Below are 19,333 nucleotides of genomic sequence, written 5' to 3'. Positions count from 1 at the left end.
CTACATACTCAACCAATCACTGTGTCCCTCAGGAGTGGACATCCTTTTGTAAGGACATTCCACATGTGTAAGAAGTTGATATTTTAGCATGGCAGCACCTACACTTGGGAACTAGCAGCCTATTGACACCAGGCAGGTGCCGTTTCTGTATTCTTTTCAGCACATGCTTAGAACATTTTTGTTTAGGGAAAGCATATCTAGACATGTAAAAGTTAACATGTGTTTTATCTCTTTTTAGCTATTGTTGATTTTGATTCATCTTTTGAATGCTTTTATATGCTTGTTTTTAACTGATGGTGTTTATGTTTTATTTTATATTTTTGTAAACCTTTTAGAAGGTTATGTCCTACCCTTGCTGGCAGTGACATTCCAGGGTCTTAGGTAGAGGGTCTTTCACATCGCTTGCTACCTCATTCTTTTCAATGGGAGATGATGTGGGTTGAACTTGGGGCACAAATCCCCAGCCTTTCTCTCCACAAGAAGAGGAATTGCTGAATAAGATTTCCATGGTCTCCAGTGGTCTCCATATCTTCTTGACCCTCCCAATGATTGCCAGAAGCCAAAATGTATTCAATAATAATAATAATAATAATAATAATACTAATAATAATAATAATAATAAATAATTGTATTTATACCCCGCCCTCCCCGGCCTGAGTCGGGCTCAGGGTGGCTAACACCAGTAAAATCACAATAAAAACATAATAGGGGAGTGGGGGGGGGAAAACACACCAATTTAAAATACGGGTTAAAATACAATTTAAAATACAGCCTTATTTTAATAGTAGCCCATAGTTCAGAACCATAAGGGGAGGGAAACATAAGGGACAGACTGAGTCCAAACCAAAGGCCAGGCGGAACAGCTCTGTCTTGCAGGCCCTGCGGAAAGATGTCAAGTCCCTCAGGGCCCTAGTCTCTTGTGACAGAGCGTTCCACCAAGTCGGGGCCAGTACTGAAAAGGTCCTGGCCCTAGTTGAGACCAATCTAACCACCTTGCGACTTAGGACCTCCAAAGTGTTGTCATTTGTGGACCTTAAGGTCCTCCGTGGGGCATACAGGAGAGGTGGTCCCGTAGGTATGTGGGTCCTAGGCTGCATAGGGCTTTAAAGGTCAAAACCAGCACCTTAAACCTGACCCTGTACTCCACCGGGAGCCAGTGCAGTTGGTAAAGCACTGGATGAATGTGATCCCGTGGCAAGGACCCTGTAAGGAGCCTCGCCGTAGCATTCTGCACCTGCTGGAGTTTCTGGGTCAGCTTCAAGGGCAGCCCCGCGTAGAGTGAGTTACAATAATCGAGCCTGGAGGTGACAGTCGCATGGATCACTGTGGCCAGATCAGGGCGAGAAAGGTAAGGCAGTGTTTCCCAACCGGTGTTCCCCGGCACACGAGTGTGCCGTGAGACACCGGCTGGTGTGCCGCGAGATGCCTGGAGGGAGGCGGGCGAGTCGGGCGGCGAGAGGCGGGGCGGGGGCGGCAAGGAGAGGCCGCGCCTCCTGCTGCTGCCTGGCGCTCCTCCTCGCAGCCGGCAGCGCTGCCTGGGCGCCTCCGCGCGACTCTGTCTCGCTGGGTTTGGTCTCCCAGCAGAGACGGGTCACACGCGCCCCTCCCTCCCTCCCTCAGCCTGCGCGGAGGCGGATTGAGCGCAGCTGAGAGGAGCTGCCGAGGGAAAAAACGTTCACTTTTGTGCGTCCCTCCCGGCGTGACGCTGCGCGCTGACGTCACGGGGCGGGGCTTTAATGGTGGTGTGCCGCGAGATTTTTTTTTAGTACACAGGTGTGCCGTTGCCCAAAAACGTTTGGGAAACACTGAGGTAAGGGACCAACTGCTTAATATGGCAGAGATGGAAAAATGCTTTTATATAAACCCATAGAATTCATTCCATGGAAGGCAACTATCTTGCTCTTGGTAGGGCACTTTGGCCACTTTGAATCAAGATTCAACAGCAACAGAAGCATGTGTGTGATTATGACTGTGGTGCCCAGTTTGCTCTTCTATCCAGGTTAACCCATCAGCTCTGCCAGCTGGAAAGTTACACATACAGTGGTACCTCGCAAGACGAATGCCTCGCAAGACAAAAAACTCGTTAGACGAAAAGTTTTTCCGTTTTTGATTTGCCTCGCAAGACGAATTTCCCTATGGGCTTGCTTCGCAAGACGAAAACGTCTCGCGACTTTGTTTCCTTTGTCTAAAAACAAAGACATGTTTTGCTAATAAAGTTAATTTATTTTCCCTTCAATTTTTGAACTGCTCTTTACAGTATGTGTGACTTTAAAGAGCAGTTAATAAACTGTTGTTGTACCAAATTTGGCTTTGTTTGGACTTTTTTTGACCATAGGAACGCATTAATTGATTTTCAATGCATTCCTATGGGATTTCGTTATTCGCAAGACGAAAAATTCGCTAGATGACAAAAATTGCGGAACGAATTAATTTCGTCTTGCGGGGCACCACTGTATTTGGTCTCCCCAACCAAATATAGCAATAACAGAATGTTCTTCTCCTTTCCTAAAGGCGAGACCTTGGAATTGGGTGTTAATCAATGTTGGAGTAGATTGGCCAATCTAGTTGACAACCAGGAACCCACATTCTGTAACTCACTTACACCCTCCCACCCTGGAACTGATTTTGGATTGAAAGAAAATGATTCCCTAACCCTCCCAGGCTTCTGTGTCATAGAAGTGCTGACTGGGATACCACCCATAATGATATTCCATCCCAAGTAGACCCAGGCTGTTATGACACTTTTATTATTGTGTGTGACTTATCTCAGAAATATTATATTTCAAAAATAGCATGTTAGGAGGGGGGGGGAAACACATTTTCCCCCAGATAAATGAGTCAGAGGCTTTTTAAAGCTTTCAGCATTGCTGTTTTGATCTGCTGCTCATTTGTAATCTTGAGACTCTATTGGATGGTTGAACAGCAAACAGGATCACGCTGGTCCATGAAATTAACAGAGGGGGTGGATAAACTCCAACACGCAGTCTGAAAATAATTTGGGCATGATGGATTATGTGGAGAAGCCATTGTAAGATCTTGTAATATTTGCTGACCAGATCTGTCCTCTCCCATAACGGCTATGATAGCCACCTTCAGATATCTCAAGAGCTGTCACATGGAGGACAGAACAAGCTTGTTTTCTCCTGCTCGAACCAATGGCTTCGAGTTTCAAGAAAGGAGATTCCAACTAAACATCAGGAAAAAGTTTCTGACGGTTAGAGTTGTTTGACAGTGGAATGGACTCCCTTGGGAGGTTGTGGACTCTCCTTCCTTTTTACGCAGAGGTTGGGTGGCCATCTTTCACGGATGCTTTATTTTAGACTCCTGCATTGCAGGGGTTTGGACTTAGATGACTATTGGGGTCCCTTCCAACTCTACAATTCTGTGATTCCATGATAAAGTTGGCCAATGATGTTATCAGTACACCAGTCTTTGACCTAGCAAAGCCTGGCCATTGACACTGTGGTTGCCAAGGGAAAAATAGAAGTGAGTACTCTCTTCTTCCATAAGGCTGAGAATGCACCAAACCCACACCAGATGCCATCATCCTCAATTTCTAATGGTGTCCTAAGCTGAGGCATAAGCATGCTTTGCAAAGACTTGATGCAGTGGAGAGGACCCAGCTCATTTTGCTGCAGCTCTAGAATAAAGTCCAGTGAACCTTCCCAAATCTGGAAACAACTGCACAGCTCATCATCAGTTCCAATTATTTTTGGAAGCTCAGAAGAGATGAGAAGAATTGTCCATGTTGTTCTTTTTGTGCATGAGTTTTCCATTGATTCCTTTCGCACATACATTGGATTTATCAAGGATATGGATAGTGAACCTGTGCCCCCCTCCCCTGCTCCCATCAGGCCTAGCCAGCAGATGGCAGGGCAGATGAGAGTTGTAGTCCAGAAACATCTGGAGATTCCCCATCTAGGAGGAAGACTCTCAGCATATTTTGTTCCCAGAGCAACTCTTGAGCCCATTCCCTCTCTTGGATTGACAGAGCTGGGAGAGCTCAAAGCACAAAATCTGTATTTGGGATTTCCCCTCCCCCAGTATAATATTAATATAAGGTTACCAGATTTTTTTCAATGAATCCAAGGACACTTTTCAGCTTCCTACTAAATAGATGGATTTTGTCAGGGGACTGATTTGTAAATCCAGGGAAATGAGGACGTCTGGTAACCTTATATTAATAATAATAAAAATGGAAGTATATCATTGCTCAGTTAGAAACGCACACACAAAACAAATCCTGAGAATTTCCCCAAGTTTCATTTGAGTTGCACATTTCGGCAGTTCTCCAACGCTAGATAGTAGGTGTTTCTTCAGTAACGGGGAAGCTGTTGATAATGTCCTTCACAATCTGGTGCATGGGTTCTATGGTTTAAAGTGGAGACAGGGAAGGTGTCGCCCTCCATATGCTGTTGGACTGCAACTTCAATCATCGCTGGGCTTTAGTGTGTTCAGACAGTCACGGTTTCAGTCCTCATCCTCTTCAGGTAGGGCTGGGAAATACCCTTCTCTGAGATCCTAGAGATCTACTGGGTGGGGTGTACCAATGGTCTGATTTGGTATGAAGCCAATTCTTGTGTCCTTTCCTCAACTTGTAGCACTGTATTTGGTTAGAAAACTAGGGGCAGCTCTACTGACTGTGCCATGGCATTTCTGTCTCCCACTTGGTCAACAACCAGAGCTGACCAGAAGGGGCTTAGCTTTATCCTCTTATTGAGTAGGCTATAAATAGATGCATAATTAGAAGCTAGATAACACTACATATTGTATCAGCTAGAATTTTGAAATAAAGTTCATTCGCAGGCATGGCAATGCCTTGCACTGCAGCTTACGAAGTTTGCAGAAGGGTTTGTCACACAACCGAATCCTGGTGTAAAAGCAATGCTAGAGAAACCGGGATGCAAACATAGGTTATATCCCTAGTGTGTGTATGTGTCTATGCCAGATGGCAGTGGCTCTTATGCAGAATACATCCCCTGTGCTTGATCTTTGAATGCTATGTGTTTCTGATACAGCTTAGTGGTGTAATTTGGCAGTTTGCTTCCAAACACAGTTGTTGTTGTTTTAAAAAAAAGCTTAGCAGATTCATCTTTGCTGAGTGAGCTACTTGGGGCCATAGACTTTGGATAGGGCTGGGGAGAAATTTGATGCAGCTCAAATCTATCAAATTCTCACTTCCTGAAACAATATGAGAACCAAAACACAGCCATCCTTCAAAATTCACACTTAAGAATTTTGTGGTGCAGTTCTCCAGCAAAACAATACTTACAAAAATGCATATATTAGGAGAAAGTGTATATCAAAAGGAGCATGTTAGTGAAAATAACATACAAAAAAATGCAGTGCTATATTAGTAGAAATTGCTTGCAAAAATGTGTAATCTGCATACAAAAATGTGTTTATTGGGGGAAATTCCCAATAAAAAGCTGAAGAACCACAGAGTTGGAAGGGACTCTAGTCTAACCGCTTGCAATTCTGGAACCACAGCTATTGACCACAGAATTTTCACATGCCTCTCACTCTTTTCAATGCATTTCCCCATTGCTTTCCAAACTTCGAATAGTCGGTATTTTAAAAAAGTGAGTTCCTTCACAGTGTTACAGTAAGTGCCACACTTTTAACATCTGAAAAAATGTGATGGTACTTCAGTACCCCCCCCCCAAAGCACTGTTCCCCTATCTGTCACACTTCCTTTATCTTTCTCAGTTTTTCTCTCCCTCCCTCTTTGTTTTTAAAACAATAAATAAAAAGTGGTTTTCCTGCACCACTGGTTTTATTGTGCAGACCTAAATACCCAGTATGAATTTGAATCCCTGCTGGAAAACAGTGACAGTCTGGGGGCCCCCTTGCGCTTCTCTTCCCTCCCTTTCGCATATGCAATTTTACAGCCCTTTACAGTTTTGCCTGAAGAGCATCTTGAACCCCTCCCACAAAATAGCAACAGTCTGGAGGCAGCCGTGAAGACTTGGCAGTGAGGTAGCGTTGTGCAGGAGGAGAGGTTGACACGGGTCTCTTCCGTGGACACACACTCTCTCCTTTTCTTTTGCACCACATAAGGCTGAGAGATGACATCTTTGCCACCCCTTCTACGGCTGTCACCACAGGTACCCCCTCTCAGACTTCAGCTCCAAGACTGTCACTCAGACCAAGTGTCCCATTTGTCTAACGGTAGGGCAGGCGAGCTCTATGCACTCAGAAATAGCAACTTGGAATTGCTTTTGTTCTTCCTTTCCATCAGCGATGGCTGCAGATAATGAACAGCCACGGGCTGTTCATTACACTTGTACAGTCAAGCTTTTAGAATAAAAATAACCCACCGTGATTTCACTTATGAGAGAACAAAAGGAGGGCTAGCTCCGTTGAATCCAGCAAATTGGGCCACTAAGGGGCGATGTGCAGTGAGTCACAGTTTAATCGGCCGTTTCTTCTGCCCTGTTAAAGCCCAAACCACATCTCCGTGTTTATTTATTTATTTAACCATTGTCGTCTTCTTCTTTTTTAAGAAGTGGAAAACCCCCTCTTTAAATCAGTATCCTTGGTTGTCAGTGGGGCACTTTAAAAACACACACACAACCCTTTATATTTCCAGCCAGATACCTCTTTGCTCTGCTTCTGAGTCATCACGCTGACTGTGTGATTCACGCAGCTTGCTTTTCATGGAGATGAGTCAGTCCCAAGTTTTTTGGGCAATAAGATTGCCCTGCTATCTCTTACTGCTTTATCTCCAGTAGATTGAGAAAATGTTCTGAGCCATATAGTTGTAGGAAGAGCAACTGAAATAGCTAATAAGAGGGAAGGAGATGGTAATCCACGAGTGAGTGACAAGGCAGTTAGCTTGATCCTCTAGGGGAGGGGACCGTGGGGGGCAGGTGTGGGTGAGGAAGGAAGATCTCTGGGCTTATCAAGTGCAGATTATCTGAGACAGATTCAGAGCAGAACCACAATGTGAGTAACACAGGCAGTCCTGTGTTTGTTCAATTTTTAGCTTGCTCCAAGGAGCATGTGGTTCTTCCTCTGCTTGGTCTGTCCTCATAATAACCTTGTGATGTAGGTTAGGCTGAGAGACTGGCCCAAGGTCACCCAGTGAAATTCATGGCTAAGTGGTGATTTGAATGCTCCCAGTTCAACACTCTTCTGTTGGCAAGAGCAGCATTTTCCAGGCCTGGTACATGATTTGTGGATAGTGTAGGGCTTGGGAAGAGGAGGAAAACATAAGCAACATTGAACTCTTGGGTAGAAAAGCAAGAAACAAATATATGTTACACATATGTCGAAATATATATTCAACTATAGGATACATTCCCACAGGAGGCAGTGTTGGTCACGAACCTGGATGGTTTTCAAAAAAAGATTATACAAATTCATGGAGAAAAAGGCTATCAGTGGCTACCAGCCATAAAATTCATATTTGTTGCTCCACCCACTTTTGCCTTTGACCCCGCCCACTAGCACATGGCCCTTGGAAGATTTCCCAGAAGGGAATGTAGCCCTCCAGCTGGAAAAGGTTCTGCTTCCCTTTTATAATGCATGACTTAGGTCTCAGTTTGCCTCTTGGAGGCTCATTTATGTGAAAAGGAAGATCAGGAGGAATTGTGATTCTCTTCCGCATTTAATTCAGTGCGCATGGGATCTCAAAAGGAAAATACTCTGTGGGTTTCCTTAATTTTTATTGAGATAATGACTGATATGGCTAGTAGGTGGTAGACCCAACCTAGAGAAAGGCCCAACCTAGAGAAAGTTGTGTAGGTAAAACCCAGTTGGAACCAGGGTGGTCCAAATGCCCTCAATCATATGCTTGCCCCATTTACTTGTATTAGAAATCCGCCATGCCTACTTTCCCCCCTCTTGATTGACCTGGTGGTGAAATTCAGTATCAATACTGCCAACTTGGAGACAACCAGCAGCTGCCACTACTCCCACTATTTTCACTGGATACCTTGGGTAAAGGACTCCCCATGAGCCAAAGGGACTACTTCCACACTTGTGAATTCTTCCAGTACAAAACTGTTGTTAAAACAGCTGTAGGAGCAGCGAATCAACCACCTCTTTTGTTTCTTGGAGCTGATGTGCTCCCTGCCACTCCTGTTCTGCTTTTCGTAGAGAGGGGACTTAATCTTCTGGTATCAGTTTGTTATTACTTGGATGGCCCACTGCCTAAGTCATCCAAATAGTTCATCATTTCTGGAGAGCAAGAGTGTTTCCAGCACTAAGCTATTATTTATTGCCTGGCAGAAAAATTTACCCAGGGAAGGCTTAAGAAGGTTGAGCTATTTCTGGGGGAGCTCAGTAGATAGAGCCTGAGACTCGTAATCTCAGTGTCATGAGTTTGAGCAAAAGATTGCCCACATTGGGCAAAAGATTCCTGCATTGCAGAAGGTTGGACTAGATGACCCTCACGATCCCTTCTTGGTCTACAGTTCTATGATTCTATGATCTCTCTTTTTACCTGATATATTTATTTGCATGTTTTGAAGGAAATAGTGGAGCAACCTTGATCCTTGCTCACACTTTGGATGTAAAATAACAGTCAGTGAAACCCTCAGCTTCTTCTGAAAGTTTTGTGTCAGTGTCCGGGCTGAACGATGAGGGGTGGAGACGCTCCCTCAGGTATACTGGGCTGAGGCTGTTTTGGGCATTAAAGGTCAGCACCAACACTTTGAATTGTGCTTGGAAACATACTGGAAGCCAATGAAGGTCTTTCAAGACCGGTGTTATATGGTCTTGGCAGCCACTCCCAGTCTAGCTGCTTCATTCTGGGTTAGTTGTAGTTTCCAGATCACTGCATAATCTCTCTTGATTCATGACTGCTTGAGGTCCTTCACTGCATTTCTCTGGAATATATATATATATCAGGTTACATACACTTCAAGTTACAGACTCCGCTAACCCAGAAATAGTGCTTCAGGTTAAGAACTTTGCTTCAGGATAAGAAGAGAAATCGGGCTCCAGCGGCGCGGCGGCAGCAGGAGGCCCCATTAGCTAAAGTGGTGCTTCAGGTTAAGAATAGTTTCAGGTTAAGAACGGACCTCCGGAACGAAGTAAGTACTTAACCTGAGGTACCACTGTATATATAATGTCCTCTGTGGCCTTTTAACTCTTTTCTACACCTTTGCCTGAGCAAATGGATAATAAAGTGTTACACAAAGCAACAATTCCAGTTGTCAGCTCCACCCCGGCTATGGATTCTGCTCACCAGGGGAGGCGTTGAATGAAATGCAGCACAGTCAGACTGGCTCTCCCCCTCCCCCTCCCCACTCCTTCCCACCCTTCGCTTTCTCTCACGGAGTGATTTCACCTTATTACCTGATAAATGGAGCTTTCTGTATCAGCAGCCTGGTAAGGATTTCAAAAGGGGAAGTTGGGATTTATGATTATTGAATGCCGAAGGAGAGCAATGAAGCACAGGAGCTATTTCTGATGAGCCATGCCAGCTTTTGATCACTGTTGCTATCAATGCCAGGAATAATGGCCTAGATGTCCTAGCAGAGGATGCATTTCTTGATGACTTCAGTGGAAACCTTTCAGCGGGGGTGGTTGGGGGAAGGACACACCAAATAAGAGTGGAATCCATATCCAGTTTGGGGGGCGAATGAAGACTTCCATCCCTTTCTGTCTGGCCATTTGGATTCTTCCAAGGCATCACCCACTCCCTGGCCCTACTTTGTCCCCCTCCCCCTAAGTGCCCGTTTGTGGTTGGAATTTGCCCTTGAACTATGAGAAACAAGTCCCCCGTGAGCCTCATCTTTGTGTGTGTGTGTGTGTGTGTGTGTCTGCAAAAATATCTGAGTTTTGTGCAGTTGGATAAACCGCTACAGTGTGGTATAGTGGTAGACCTGGGAGAACTGGGTTCAAATCCCCACTCTGCCATGAAACTCACTGACCTTGGGCCAGTCATTGCCTCTCAGCCTAACCTACCTCACAGGGTTGTTGTGAGGAGCTCCTCTGAGTAAAAAAGAGGGATAGAAATTAAACAATTTCTTCTTTGTATAGTTGGAAATAAGCCCAGATATTACAGCAATGTCTTTAGTCGCTAGTAATTTCTCATCCCATGGAAGTCAAACAGGCACAGGTGCTGATATTGGAACTTCTCACTGATGAGATAAGTCTTTAAACATGGTAGTATAGATTTCTACTGTTCAGGATACTAGCCACTCTCCTCTAACAGTTCCTAAGTAGTCAATGGCTTCTCATCATCAGGCTAGTTTGAGAGTTTTTTCCCCTAAAGATTTTTTTTACTTCTGCAAACCTTGGTGTTTCCTTGAGCCTGTTGTGCATGGGTGCTTCTGTTAGCCATTGTTGCTGCAATGTCCCTCTCACCCTGAACACTGGAAATAGAAGGAATATTTCCCTGCTGTGAATGGGTATTACAGGTTACTATTTGCTCTCTGAGAGCTTAGGGTAGAGAGAGGTAAATTAATTAAAGCACCATATATCTAGGATCTTTTCATTCCAAAGTAACTTTTAATTTTTTTTGCTGTGCTTAATACTGTTTTAGCCTCCTTTTGGCAGAAAATCATGATTCACTAATGGCACCCTCTCCGTCAAATGTTGTACAACTACATTGGCGTGATTAATATTTGAACAAGCCCTAATAGCACTTTGCACAGAGTTCAGAAATGCTGCTGAGACTTTCCAAGGAGCTAAACTTTCCAACTCCAGCTTCCAGAGAGCAGTGTTCGTGCTTATAGTAAAAATAATGCATTAGTGGGCAGTTTTTCTTCTCTGAATGCAATACGTTTGGATCTGTGAGTTGAAGACATGGGGATTGAGAACAGATCTATATGTTAAGTGTAGAAACATACATTATTTTGGATTTGGGTTTTACTTTTGCCAAGCAGCCTGCACTGTTTGCATTCCAAGAGACCTGAATTTGTCTATGGAGATGAACTGGCATCTACTGCAATTAACCTATTTAATAGCCTGTGAGTTTGGGGTTGCAATCCATCAACTGGGAATACTAGGCATTCTGTGTATGTGTGTGTGCTATTTTAATCAGGACTGCAGCATATAGGGATGGCAGGTTTAATCTTTCCTTCTCCAGCTGTGATCCTGTGCTATAATTAGCCTTGCCAGGGGTGAGGGGAAGAAGCTCCCTCTGGTGCCAATGGGAGCTTTCCCCATACAATTTATTTTGATTTTATTATTTCCATTTCTGGCCTACCTTGCATCAGCTGTGTTCCCGGGACAGGCTACAACAATGAGTCAATCAATCAATCAATCAATCAATCAGTCAGTCAAATGATTATTAGAGACAGCTCACCATTAAACTTCTTTTTTGTAAGAGGTTTTCTTACAATCAATCAGTATATGCATTTAGTTTAAATATAAACAAAGCAAAGCAAAGTACAAAATATAAAGCAGTACAAAAACTCAGCCTCAGTGGAATTAATGATTAATGATTAAAGCTGACGAACTAGGAACTGACAGAGGGACAACAATGAGGGATTGAGAAGTGCTATATATATAATGCCCCCAAAAGCAGAATCCAGCAGATGATTGGGTTTGACCCTCTAATATACTGGATGGGAGATTTGTCAGAGCTCCCTTAGGGAGAGGTGCTGTGCTTGGAACCACTTTAGAGTTTGAAACATTCTCTCATCTGTTCTCCTACTGTAGATTTTATCAAGAGGTTTGCGAATGCATCACTTATCCCCTTGTGAGGTGGTTTCCTGGTTGAACCTTAGAAATCCTTCTGAGTATCTTCCTTGAGGGAAGGAATAAATCTATTATGAAGCACGTGGCAATGCATCTGAACGTTGTAAACTCTCTGAATGATAGAAGATCTAGGACAGACAAAAGAAAGTACTTCTTCATACAGTTCAGGAGCGATGGAATTTGCTCCCACAGCAGCAGTGACAACTACCATCTTTGATGGCGTTAAAATTGGATTACACAGAGTCATGGAAAAGTGGACTATCAATGACTGCAAGCCATGATGGCTTTGTTCTGCCTCCACTGTCAGAGCCAGTGTGCTGATTATCTATTGGTAGGAATCACAAGAAAGCACTGTTTGCCCACAGATTACGCTTGTGGGATTCCCATGGGCATATGGGTGTCCTTTTAATTCCTTACTGCTCGTGTTTATGTCAATCCTCCTAAGGTGTTTAATTGTTTACAATTTGTTTTCATGTATTCAATAATTCCCCCCATTCTAGTAAACAAAAGGCTCTCGTCTTGATCTTTTAAACTTCCAGTGAGTTTCGCCATCTCTGCATATTCCATCAGTTTTAATTGCCAATTGTCTCTTTTTTGGAGCCAGTTTCTCTTTCTAATTTTGGGCATATATCATTCAGGCAACTGTGGTTGCATACATGAATAGTTTTTTTTCCTGGTCTTTTGGCACCTCTTCTCCCAGTATTCCTAAAAGAAAAGCTTCTGGTTTCTTAACAAAAGTTATTTTCAACCTTCCCCCCCCCAATTAATTATAAATCAATTATAAATCCCAGAAAACACGTATATTTGTGGCAGGTGAAGCATCCATGATACAGGGCTCTTCAGAATGCCTTTGGGTGCTGTAGACTCCTCCTAGTCTATAGCTGGAGTGGGTTTCTTCATCTGAATGGGTCCCTCCAGGATCTGTGTTGGACAAGGTCTGGACACTTTGCCATATGGATTCCCAATGGCCGCAGCACACAATCAAATTCAAAGTGATGACACTTAAGATAGAACAGAATGGCACTAGGTGATGAGTGAATTGAAGCATCTTTTTGATAGGTAGCTAGAGAAGATGGTAGTTTGTTTTCATCACAGAGAATAAGAAAGCAGGTAAGTTCTGTTGCTATCACCACAAGGCATTCATGGTTTTAAAGGAGTTTTTGTCTGATCCCTGAGTTAATGGCATCCCCAAAGTCCAGAGCTGAGCTGGAATCAAAATAATAAATCACTAGTCTTGTTGGTTCCTATTTAAAGAATGGGAGAGATGTTCCTTCTTTTGAACCGTTGGGAATAATCCAAGTGGAGGTTGTTCACACACGGCCTAGGCACAGGTGGATAATGTGTACTTTAGCTTACTATAAAAAGATTGTGAATCACTTCTTTTTTGCAGAAGTGGATAGCTACAATATAGCCTAGCTTTTATTTTACTCTGCCTAGACCAGTGGTTTTCATACTGTATTCCTAGGGGTGAGAAAAACAAGAAGGGGAGCTGGGACAGAGCAGACACAAATGTCCTTAATAAGCAGATTGGCCTGAGTTACTATGGTTTTTTTTGTTTTGTTTTTTGCAATTTGCTGCTGCAGAGTAGTGTTGCCTATGTTCTAGGGCCCAGTCTCAAATTTCACAGGACAAAAGAAATACTGAAGAAGAATGGATGGCAACTTGCAAGAACCCAAGGTTCCAGCTTAGAGTATACTCCAGAATTCCCTTTAACATGTTAGTATTTTTTAGCGCACAAATCAATCCACATGGAAGTGCTGTTGACAGTGCATAGCCACTGACCTTCAGATCACATAGTGCTTTGAGAAAGAAGAGAGTAAGATTCAGGCTATTACCCCCCCCCCTGAGAGTACCTACTTCTGTGCCCACCAAGCCCTACCACTACCCTCAGATTCAAAGGGTGAGTCCTCAGAGCAGTTGCTCCATCTTTAGACCATGAGTGGTCAACCTGTGGCTCTCCAGCTGTTGTTGACTTTCATCCCCAGCCAGGATGGGCAATGTCCAGGGATAATCCAACAAAATATAGAGAGCTATGAGATAGTCATCCCATCTTACACCTCACAGAAGGATACAGAATCAAACAAGGATATAGGCGCTTCCTTCAAGGAGGTGGAACTAATGCAGAACAGGCTTTGCTTGCCTTCATAAGGGTGCAGCTTGCTTCAGTTTCCTACATAGCTGTCAAGCGTCCCTTATTTGGCAGGACAGTCCCTTATCTCAGTGCCGTGTCCCGCTGCTGTCCCTTATTGATGATGTCCCTTAAATTTCCCGGGTTTCAAAGGAAGCAGCTCCTCTCCCTCCCTCCCTGCTGGCCAGGGAGGAGGGAGGCTCCAACTGTGTTGCTTGGCTGTGTTGCTCACCCAATAAGAAGTCTAAGAACGATTGGGGAGTGGAGCTTGCATGCTTTGTGCTGATCAAAACAGCTGCGTTGTCTGGGGACTCGCCTTTGCTCAGCGCTTCCCAGCGGAGAGGTGATGGTGGTTTTCCTTGAGGCTTTGTTTGGCTGCTGGCTGGGCTTTCTGCCTTTGGCTCAGAGGGGCTCAGAAGTTGAACATACCTGTGCCCGGAAAATCCCTTATTTTGGCTGCTGATCCCATATTTTTGAGGCTGCTGGTCCCTTATTTTCAAATCTGTAAGTTGACAGCTATGGTTTCCTATTGGGTCAAGAACTTTGCATCAAAATGCATCTTTGCATTAAGAGCTATGTTCCTGATTTCTGGTTTGGGCTGCCTGGTAGAAACTTCACTGGAGTGTGTCCATTGCAAGGCTCAAATCTCTGCAGAATAACACAGATGGCTGGAAGTTTGAAAATCATTGCTCTAGTGTTTAGCTAACTCAAGGGTAGAATAATGATTTATGTTCAGTTCACAACTTGATCATTCAGTGTGGAAGCTTTTCTAGATTTCTCTCTCGCTCTCTCTCTCTCTTCAGTGAGCTAAATTCAAAATGTAAGACCCTTGATTGTGTTCATATATGGTTTTCAGGCATTCAGGAAATTTTCTTATCTTAGAGGTGAAGTGGTTAACCTCAAGGTGAAGTGGACAAATGTAATTCCAAGCTGTGAAATTTTAAAAAATAAATAAATCTGGATATCAGCATTCTCCAGCATTATTGTAGATATGAAGAGGATAAACAGATGGAAGCTAACAGAAAGTAATTAAAAAGTAATTAACCTCTCATAGAATTAAAGCAATAAAAAAATCTCCCAATAAAAACCAGTGCAGGTGTGCTAGCAGTGGGGTGACATGCTTTTGATACCTGGCTCTAGTTCACAACCAGGCGTGTTTCAAAGCACTGTTCCCCTGGAACATTGTGGAAAATTTAAATGGTGGCCTCCAGGCTTAGCTTGTTCCAATCGGAACACAGCTGTTTCCCATTGTTGCTCTTACCAGGTAAGCTCGTCAAAGCTGGGGCTTCTTCCAACATTAAGGAACCCTCTCTTAAGAGAGGGTCCACCAGAGAACACCCCTACCTGGAGCTAGGCCTGCTGCCCACTCCAGCTAGCCTTGCATGGTTCCAGCTAATGGCAGCCAATGCTATTTAAAGAGGGACAGAATTAGAGTTTTGTGAGAGATGTCAGAATCTTCCCCCCCGGGTTCCTTATCCTCCTTAAATCTAAACACATCCTTAGCATAAGGGCCATGGGAATAGGGACTGTCATTTGTTGACTCTAACAACCATTTTCCTGGAGGGGTAGCCAGCTTAGATAAGCTGGTCCACACACCCCAACTCCCCTGTGGCTGCTTTTTATTGTGGTGACATAGAAAATAGGCCTGCATATCAAATGCCAAAGCTATGTAGCACAGCTAAAATAAATCAGCATTTATAATAGGGGAAACTAGGTTTCTAGGTTATTGTGAGGAAGCAAGAATTCTTGGAACAGAAAAATGTATGGAGTGTTTCGTCTCTGCTTGCTCTTCTCTCCCACCAGCCTGACTATTCTCTTGTGCCTTCAGACTTGTCTTTTAAAAGGCCACCTGTAATTTCTGCCCTCATAAGCACACTATACAGTGGTACCTTGGGTTAAGAACTTAATTCATTCTGGAGGTCCGTTCTTAACCTGAAACTGTTCTTAACCTGAGGTACCACTTTAGCTAATGGAGCCTCCCGCTGCTGCGCCGCCGCCACGCAATTTCTGTTCTCATCCTGAAGCAAAGTTCTTAACCTGAGGTACTATTTCTGGGTTAGCAGAGTCTGTAAGCTGAAGCGTCTGTAACCTGAAATACCACTGTACTTAGCCAAACCATGGCTCACTGCCTAGGTGCTGTGGATGGGCTGCCGCAAGACCCCCGTCCTCTCTCCCTTCTTATTGTTCTTTACCTTAAAATCAGACTTGGACCATGCAGGCTGGGGCCCTTCCAGTAGAGGATTGAATTCTGTAAAGCAAGGCACAAGGCTACTCTGCCTTCAGAGGTTTGGTGACCCAAGGACAGTGCCCTTTTATGATGCCCTCCCCCAGCTACAGAACAACTTCCTGAAGCATGTTTGCCCAGCAGCTACTTAAATTTAGGCACCAGACAAATGCTACTTCATTTGCTTGATCTTTTAACGGAGGGAGAAAATGCTTTTCTGCATCTGATTTCAACTGGCTAATTTGCTTTGCATTCAGTTCTTGCTGTATTGTTTTAATCAGTTGTAAACTGCCCAGCATATCATTTGATCCCTTGTTCCATACACATCCATTCCTGTTCTGCTAGCCACCTTCACATTCATATTCCTGCGTTCCACCTCCTCCTCCTCCACTGAACACAACTGAGGCAGGTTTCCAGGCCCATTCTGGTCCAGCCATAGCAGCTGCACACCTGCGATAGTTTCTATGCCTATATTTTTTCTTACATTGTATTTAGCTTTGAGAATGATGCTATTTATCTGATGTAAGTTAGAAGGAAGTGAAGAAAACCTTACTGTATTGATTTTTATTCAGGATTTCTTTTGTGTGTGTGTTCCAAGTTGAAATTCACTTGAACTACATGATTACATGATTATGCATTTAAAGTGCTGTTAATCTAGAAGGAGACTTTCAGAACACTTCCTCATTATTTAGAGATGCAGTGGCAGGATTGAAATGATTAAGTTTGAACCAATGCAATTCTGCCTCTTCCTTAGATCATTTTACTGACTGTATTTGTTGTAATTCCTGATGATCGCACTGTTTTGTGTATGAGAATGTTGTCATTTTCGATTCCCAGTTTGTGTCCATTTATACTCATGTGTGGAGACTGACCTGCTTCCCCTGTGCAGACTGCAAAAGGGCATTGCTGGCAAGGGATGACATATACCACTTTGGAGAATGAGCAGGGGTTTATTTAATTACAAATAGCTGATAACACTGGATCCAGTAATAGCTCTGTAAGAGAATAAATGGACGCAAATCTGTCATAAAAAGTGCCAGCATCCATAAATCAGGACATACTGCTGCTGACTTCAAAGCCAACATATTTCAATGAAAAGGTTTCAAAAGGAAGCTATAATATGAAATTGCTGAAATAGAATTTAGCAATAGATTTGATTCTGCTTAGTTCTTACTTAATTGTGACTCTGGGTTGTGACTCTGGGTTTCTTTCCCATCACAGATGTTAATTTAGGACTGCACAGCCAATAAGTCAGGGCTACCACAGTGACTGCTGTTATGAATGGATCATTCTCTTGTTACCTCTAATATACTTGGGTTATGTGCAGAAATGTTACAGACCTGCTGTTATTTTTTTCTTTCTCTCTCCACTTGTCTGTTTTGAGGCAGTGGAGCCCAAGTATGACCTTGAAGGCAGAGGGGTCCAGCCAGCACTCTCTGGGATAGTACTGAAAATTTGAGAAAATGAGGAACTCAGTTTGATATCTGCAAGCAGAGATTGGTAGGTCAAGAAGGCCAGAGACAAGACTTTCAGTACCATGGACAGATCACTGGGTGCATTTGCTCTGCCAGCTGCTGGCTGTTACTGCTGGCTGTTGCAATTGAAAACACCTGGAGGTCATCCACTGGTTGAAGGTTGCTCTAGTTCAGGGGCCGTCAACCTAACGCCATGTGCCACAAGCGGCCCACGGGGGTCATTTAACCAGCCCACGAGCTGCCCCCAAACCGAGCTGCCCACTCAATGAGTCCCCGTCTGGTGCACTAAACCGGCGTGGCACAGGAACTCACATCTGCGACGCCGGAAATCGTGTCTGTGCAGATGCCGACGCTGGAAATTATGCGCGTTCACGCACACACATGATCTGGCCCACAGAGGGATCTCTGCTGGATTGAACCGGCCCAGGCGAGGTAAACTTGCCGACCCCTGATCTAATTAATTCCTCTTCTCCCAGGCCTTGACCATCTTTCCTATGCTCCACCCACCAATGCTGAGGAATGAGTATCATTAAAAGGAAAGCCCTTTGACCCATAGCCCAGAAATTGGGTGCTTTTCCTTTTCTACCTGCCTGTCATCTGCACCAATGAGCAGGTATTGGTGAGCAAATGGTGTCTTGCATGATGGGACTTCGTTCTCCAGGTTGTTCAGACTAAGGAGGAACTGCCTGTAGGGGTGCTGGTGCAAAGCCTCAGGTGCAGGTCACTAGTCTTGGTCTCAAGTTCAAGGACTCAGTCTTGTTCCTCAGCCAGCTCTTTCCCCTCTTTATTTGAGTTCTAACTCCTGCTGTGGTCCAGGACACTGCTGTCTCTTAGCTTTTAAGGTGTCATAAGATTCTTCACTGTTTCTGAAATGGATTAACAAGGCTGCCTCTCTGGATAGATTCAGTTTATATTTCTGAAGTAGCCCAGGCAGTTGGGGAGGCTGAAACTAGTACAATAGATGTGTTTGCATGAAAGCTAAGTTGCAATTGGCAGGCTTAATCAGGCTGTTTGGATGGATGCCCCTTAACTTTTTAACTGAGCTTTAAATTGAATATGTCAGTCGAAGAATCTTGCAGCTGAGGTTAATAGGGAAATATGATTTTTGAAGCACTGGATTCATAGACGGCATTGTCAGGCTTCTTGCCCCAAATAATTTAATCACTAATCATTGGTCCATGAGTTGATAATTTGTTTCCTTCAAGCTCATGTATGTACTTTGAATATGTAGCCAGAAAACTGATTAATTTTAACAATACAAAATAGCCTGCCCAGAATGCCTGGCATTCCATTATTCATTTTCTTCTCTCTTTGCAGTGATGAATCACATTGATTAAAGTTAACCAAGCTGAACCACCAACAATCTATCTGTAGGCTTGTCTTCATGTGTGACCTTTCTTTCATAAGGAGCTGACTTGATAGGGTGTATGTGTGAAATTTGGGCAGCCTGAGATCCTTAAGCTGTGAAACTGCAACATGTTTAGGCAAACCCAACAACCCATCAGGAAGCTTTTTGATTAAGAGCCTGCCTCATTGCTATTGGGCCCTTGAAGGCATCTCTGCTTCGTGGTCTAGAGCATGGCAGCGCCGTGTTTCCAGCGCGCAGCCTGGAGGTGAGCCAATCCGCCTGGAGTTAAAGAGATTTAAGGCCCAGCGCAGCCGTGGCAGGCGAAGGCTGCGAAGGAACCCCAGCTCTCCTCTCTCTCCTCGGGGCTTCAGAGCTTCAGGCTGTAAAAAAAAGAAAAGAGGGAAAGAAAACAGCCCTCAGAGAAGGATCAGTTAGATTCTAGGAATGGGCATAAGTGCCAGGTCACAAGTGGAACCAGAGAAGAGCAGGCTCGGGAATAG

At 44.0% G+C, this 19,333-nt stretch overlaps 1 protein-coding gene across 1 annotated transcript in view; it reads left to right on the top strand.

Moving 5' to 3' along the window:
• Window positions 1-18,892, top strand: part of LOC310689692 (metabotropic glycine receptor-like) — a 62,124-nt gene extending 43,232 nt beyond the window's left edge. Inside the window, exon 3 of the mRNA XM_083467597.1 lies at window positions 18,803-18,892. Coding sequence (XP_083323723.1) covers window positions 18,803-18,805 — 3 coding nt within the window. The 3' untranslated portion in view covers window positions 18,806-18,892. The remainder of the gene's footprint in view (window positions 1-18,802) is intronic.
• Window positions 18,893-19,333: the final 441 nt, after the last annotated feature.

The sequence above is a fragment of the Podarcis liolepis genome (assembly GCF_965112155.1).
Source record: "Podarcis liolepis genome assembly, chromosome: 12".
Lineage (NCBI taxonomy): Eukaryota > Metazoa > Chordata > Lepidosauria > Squamata > Lacertidae > Podarcis > Podarcis liolepis.
The sequence above is the reverse complement of the archived record's forward strand: the minus strand, read 5'-3'. Positions and strand labels throughout refer to the sequence as shown.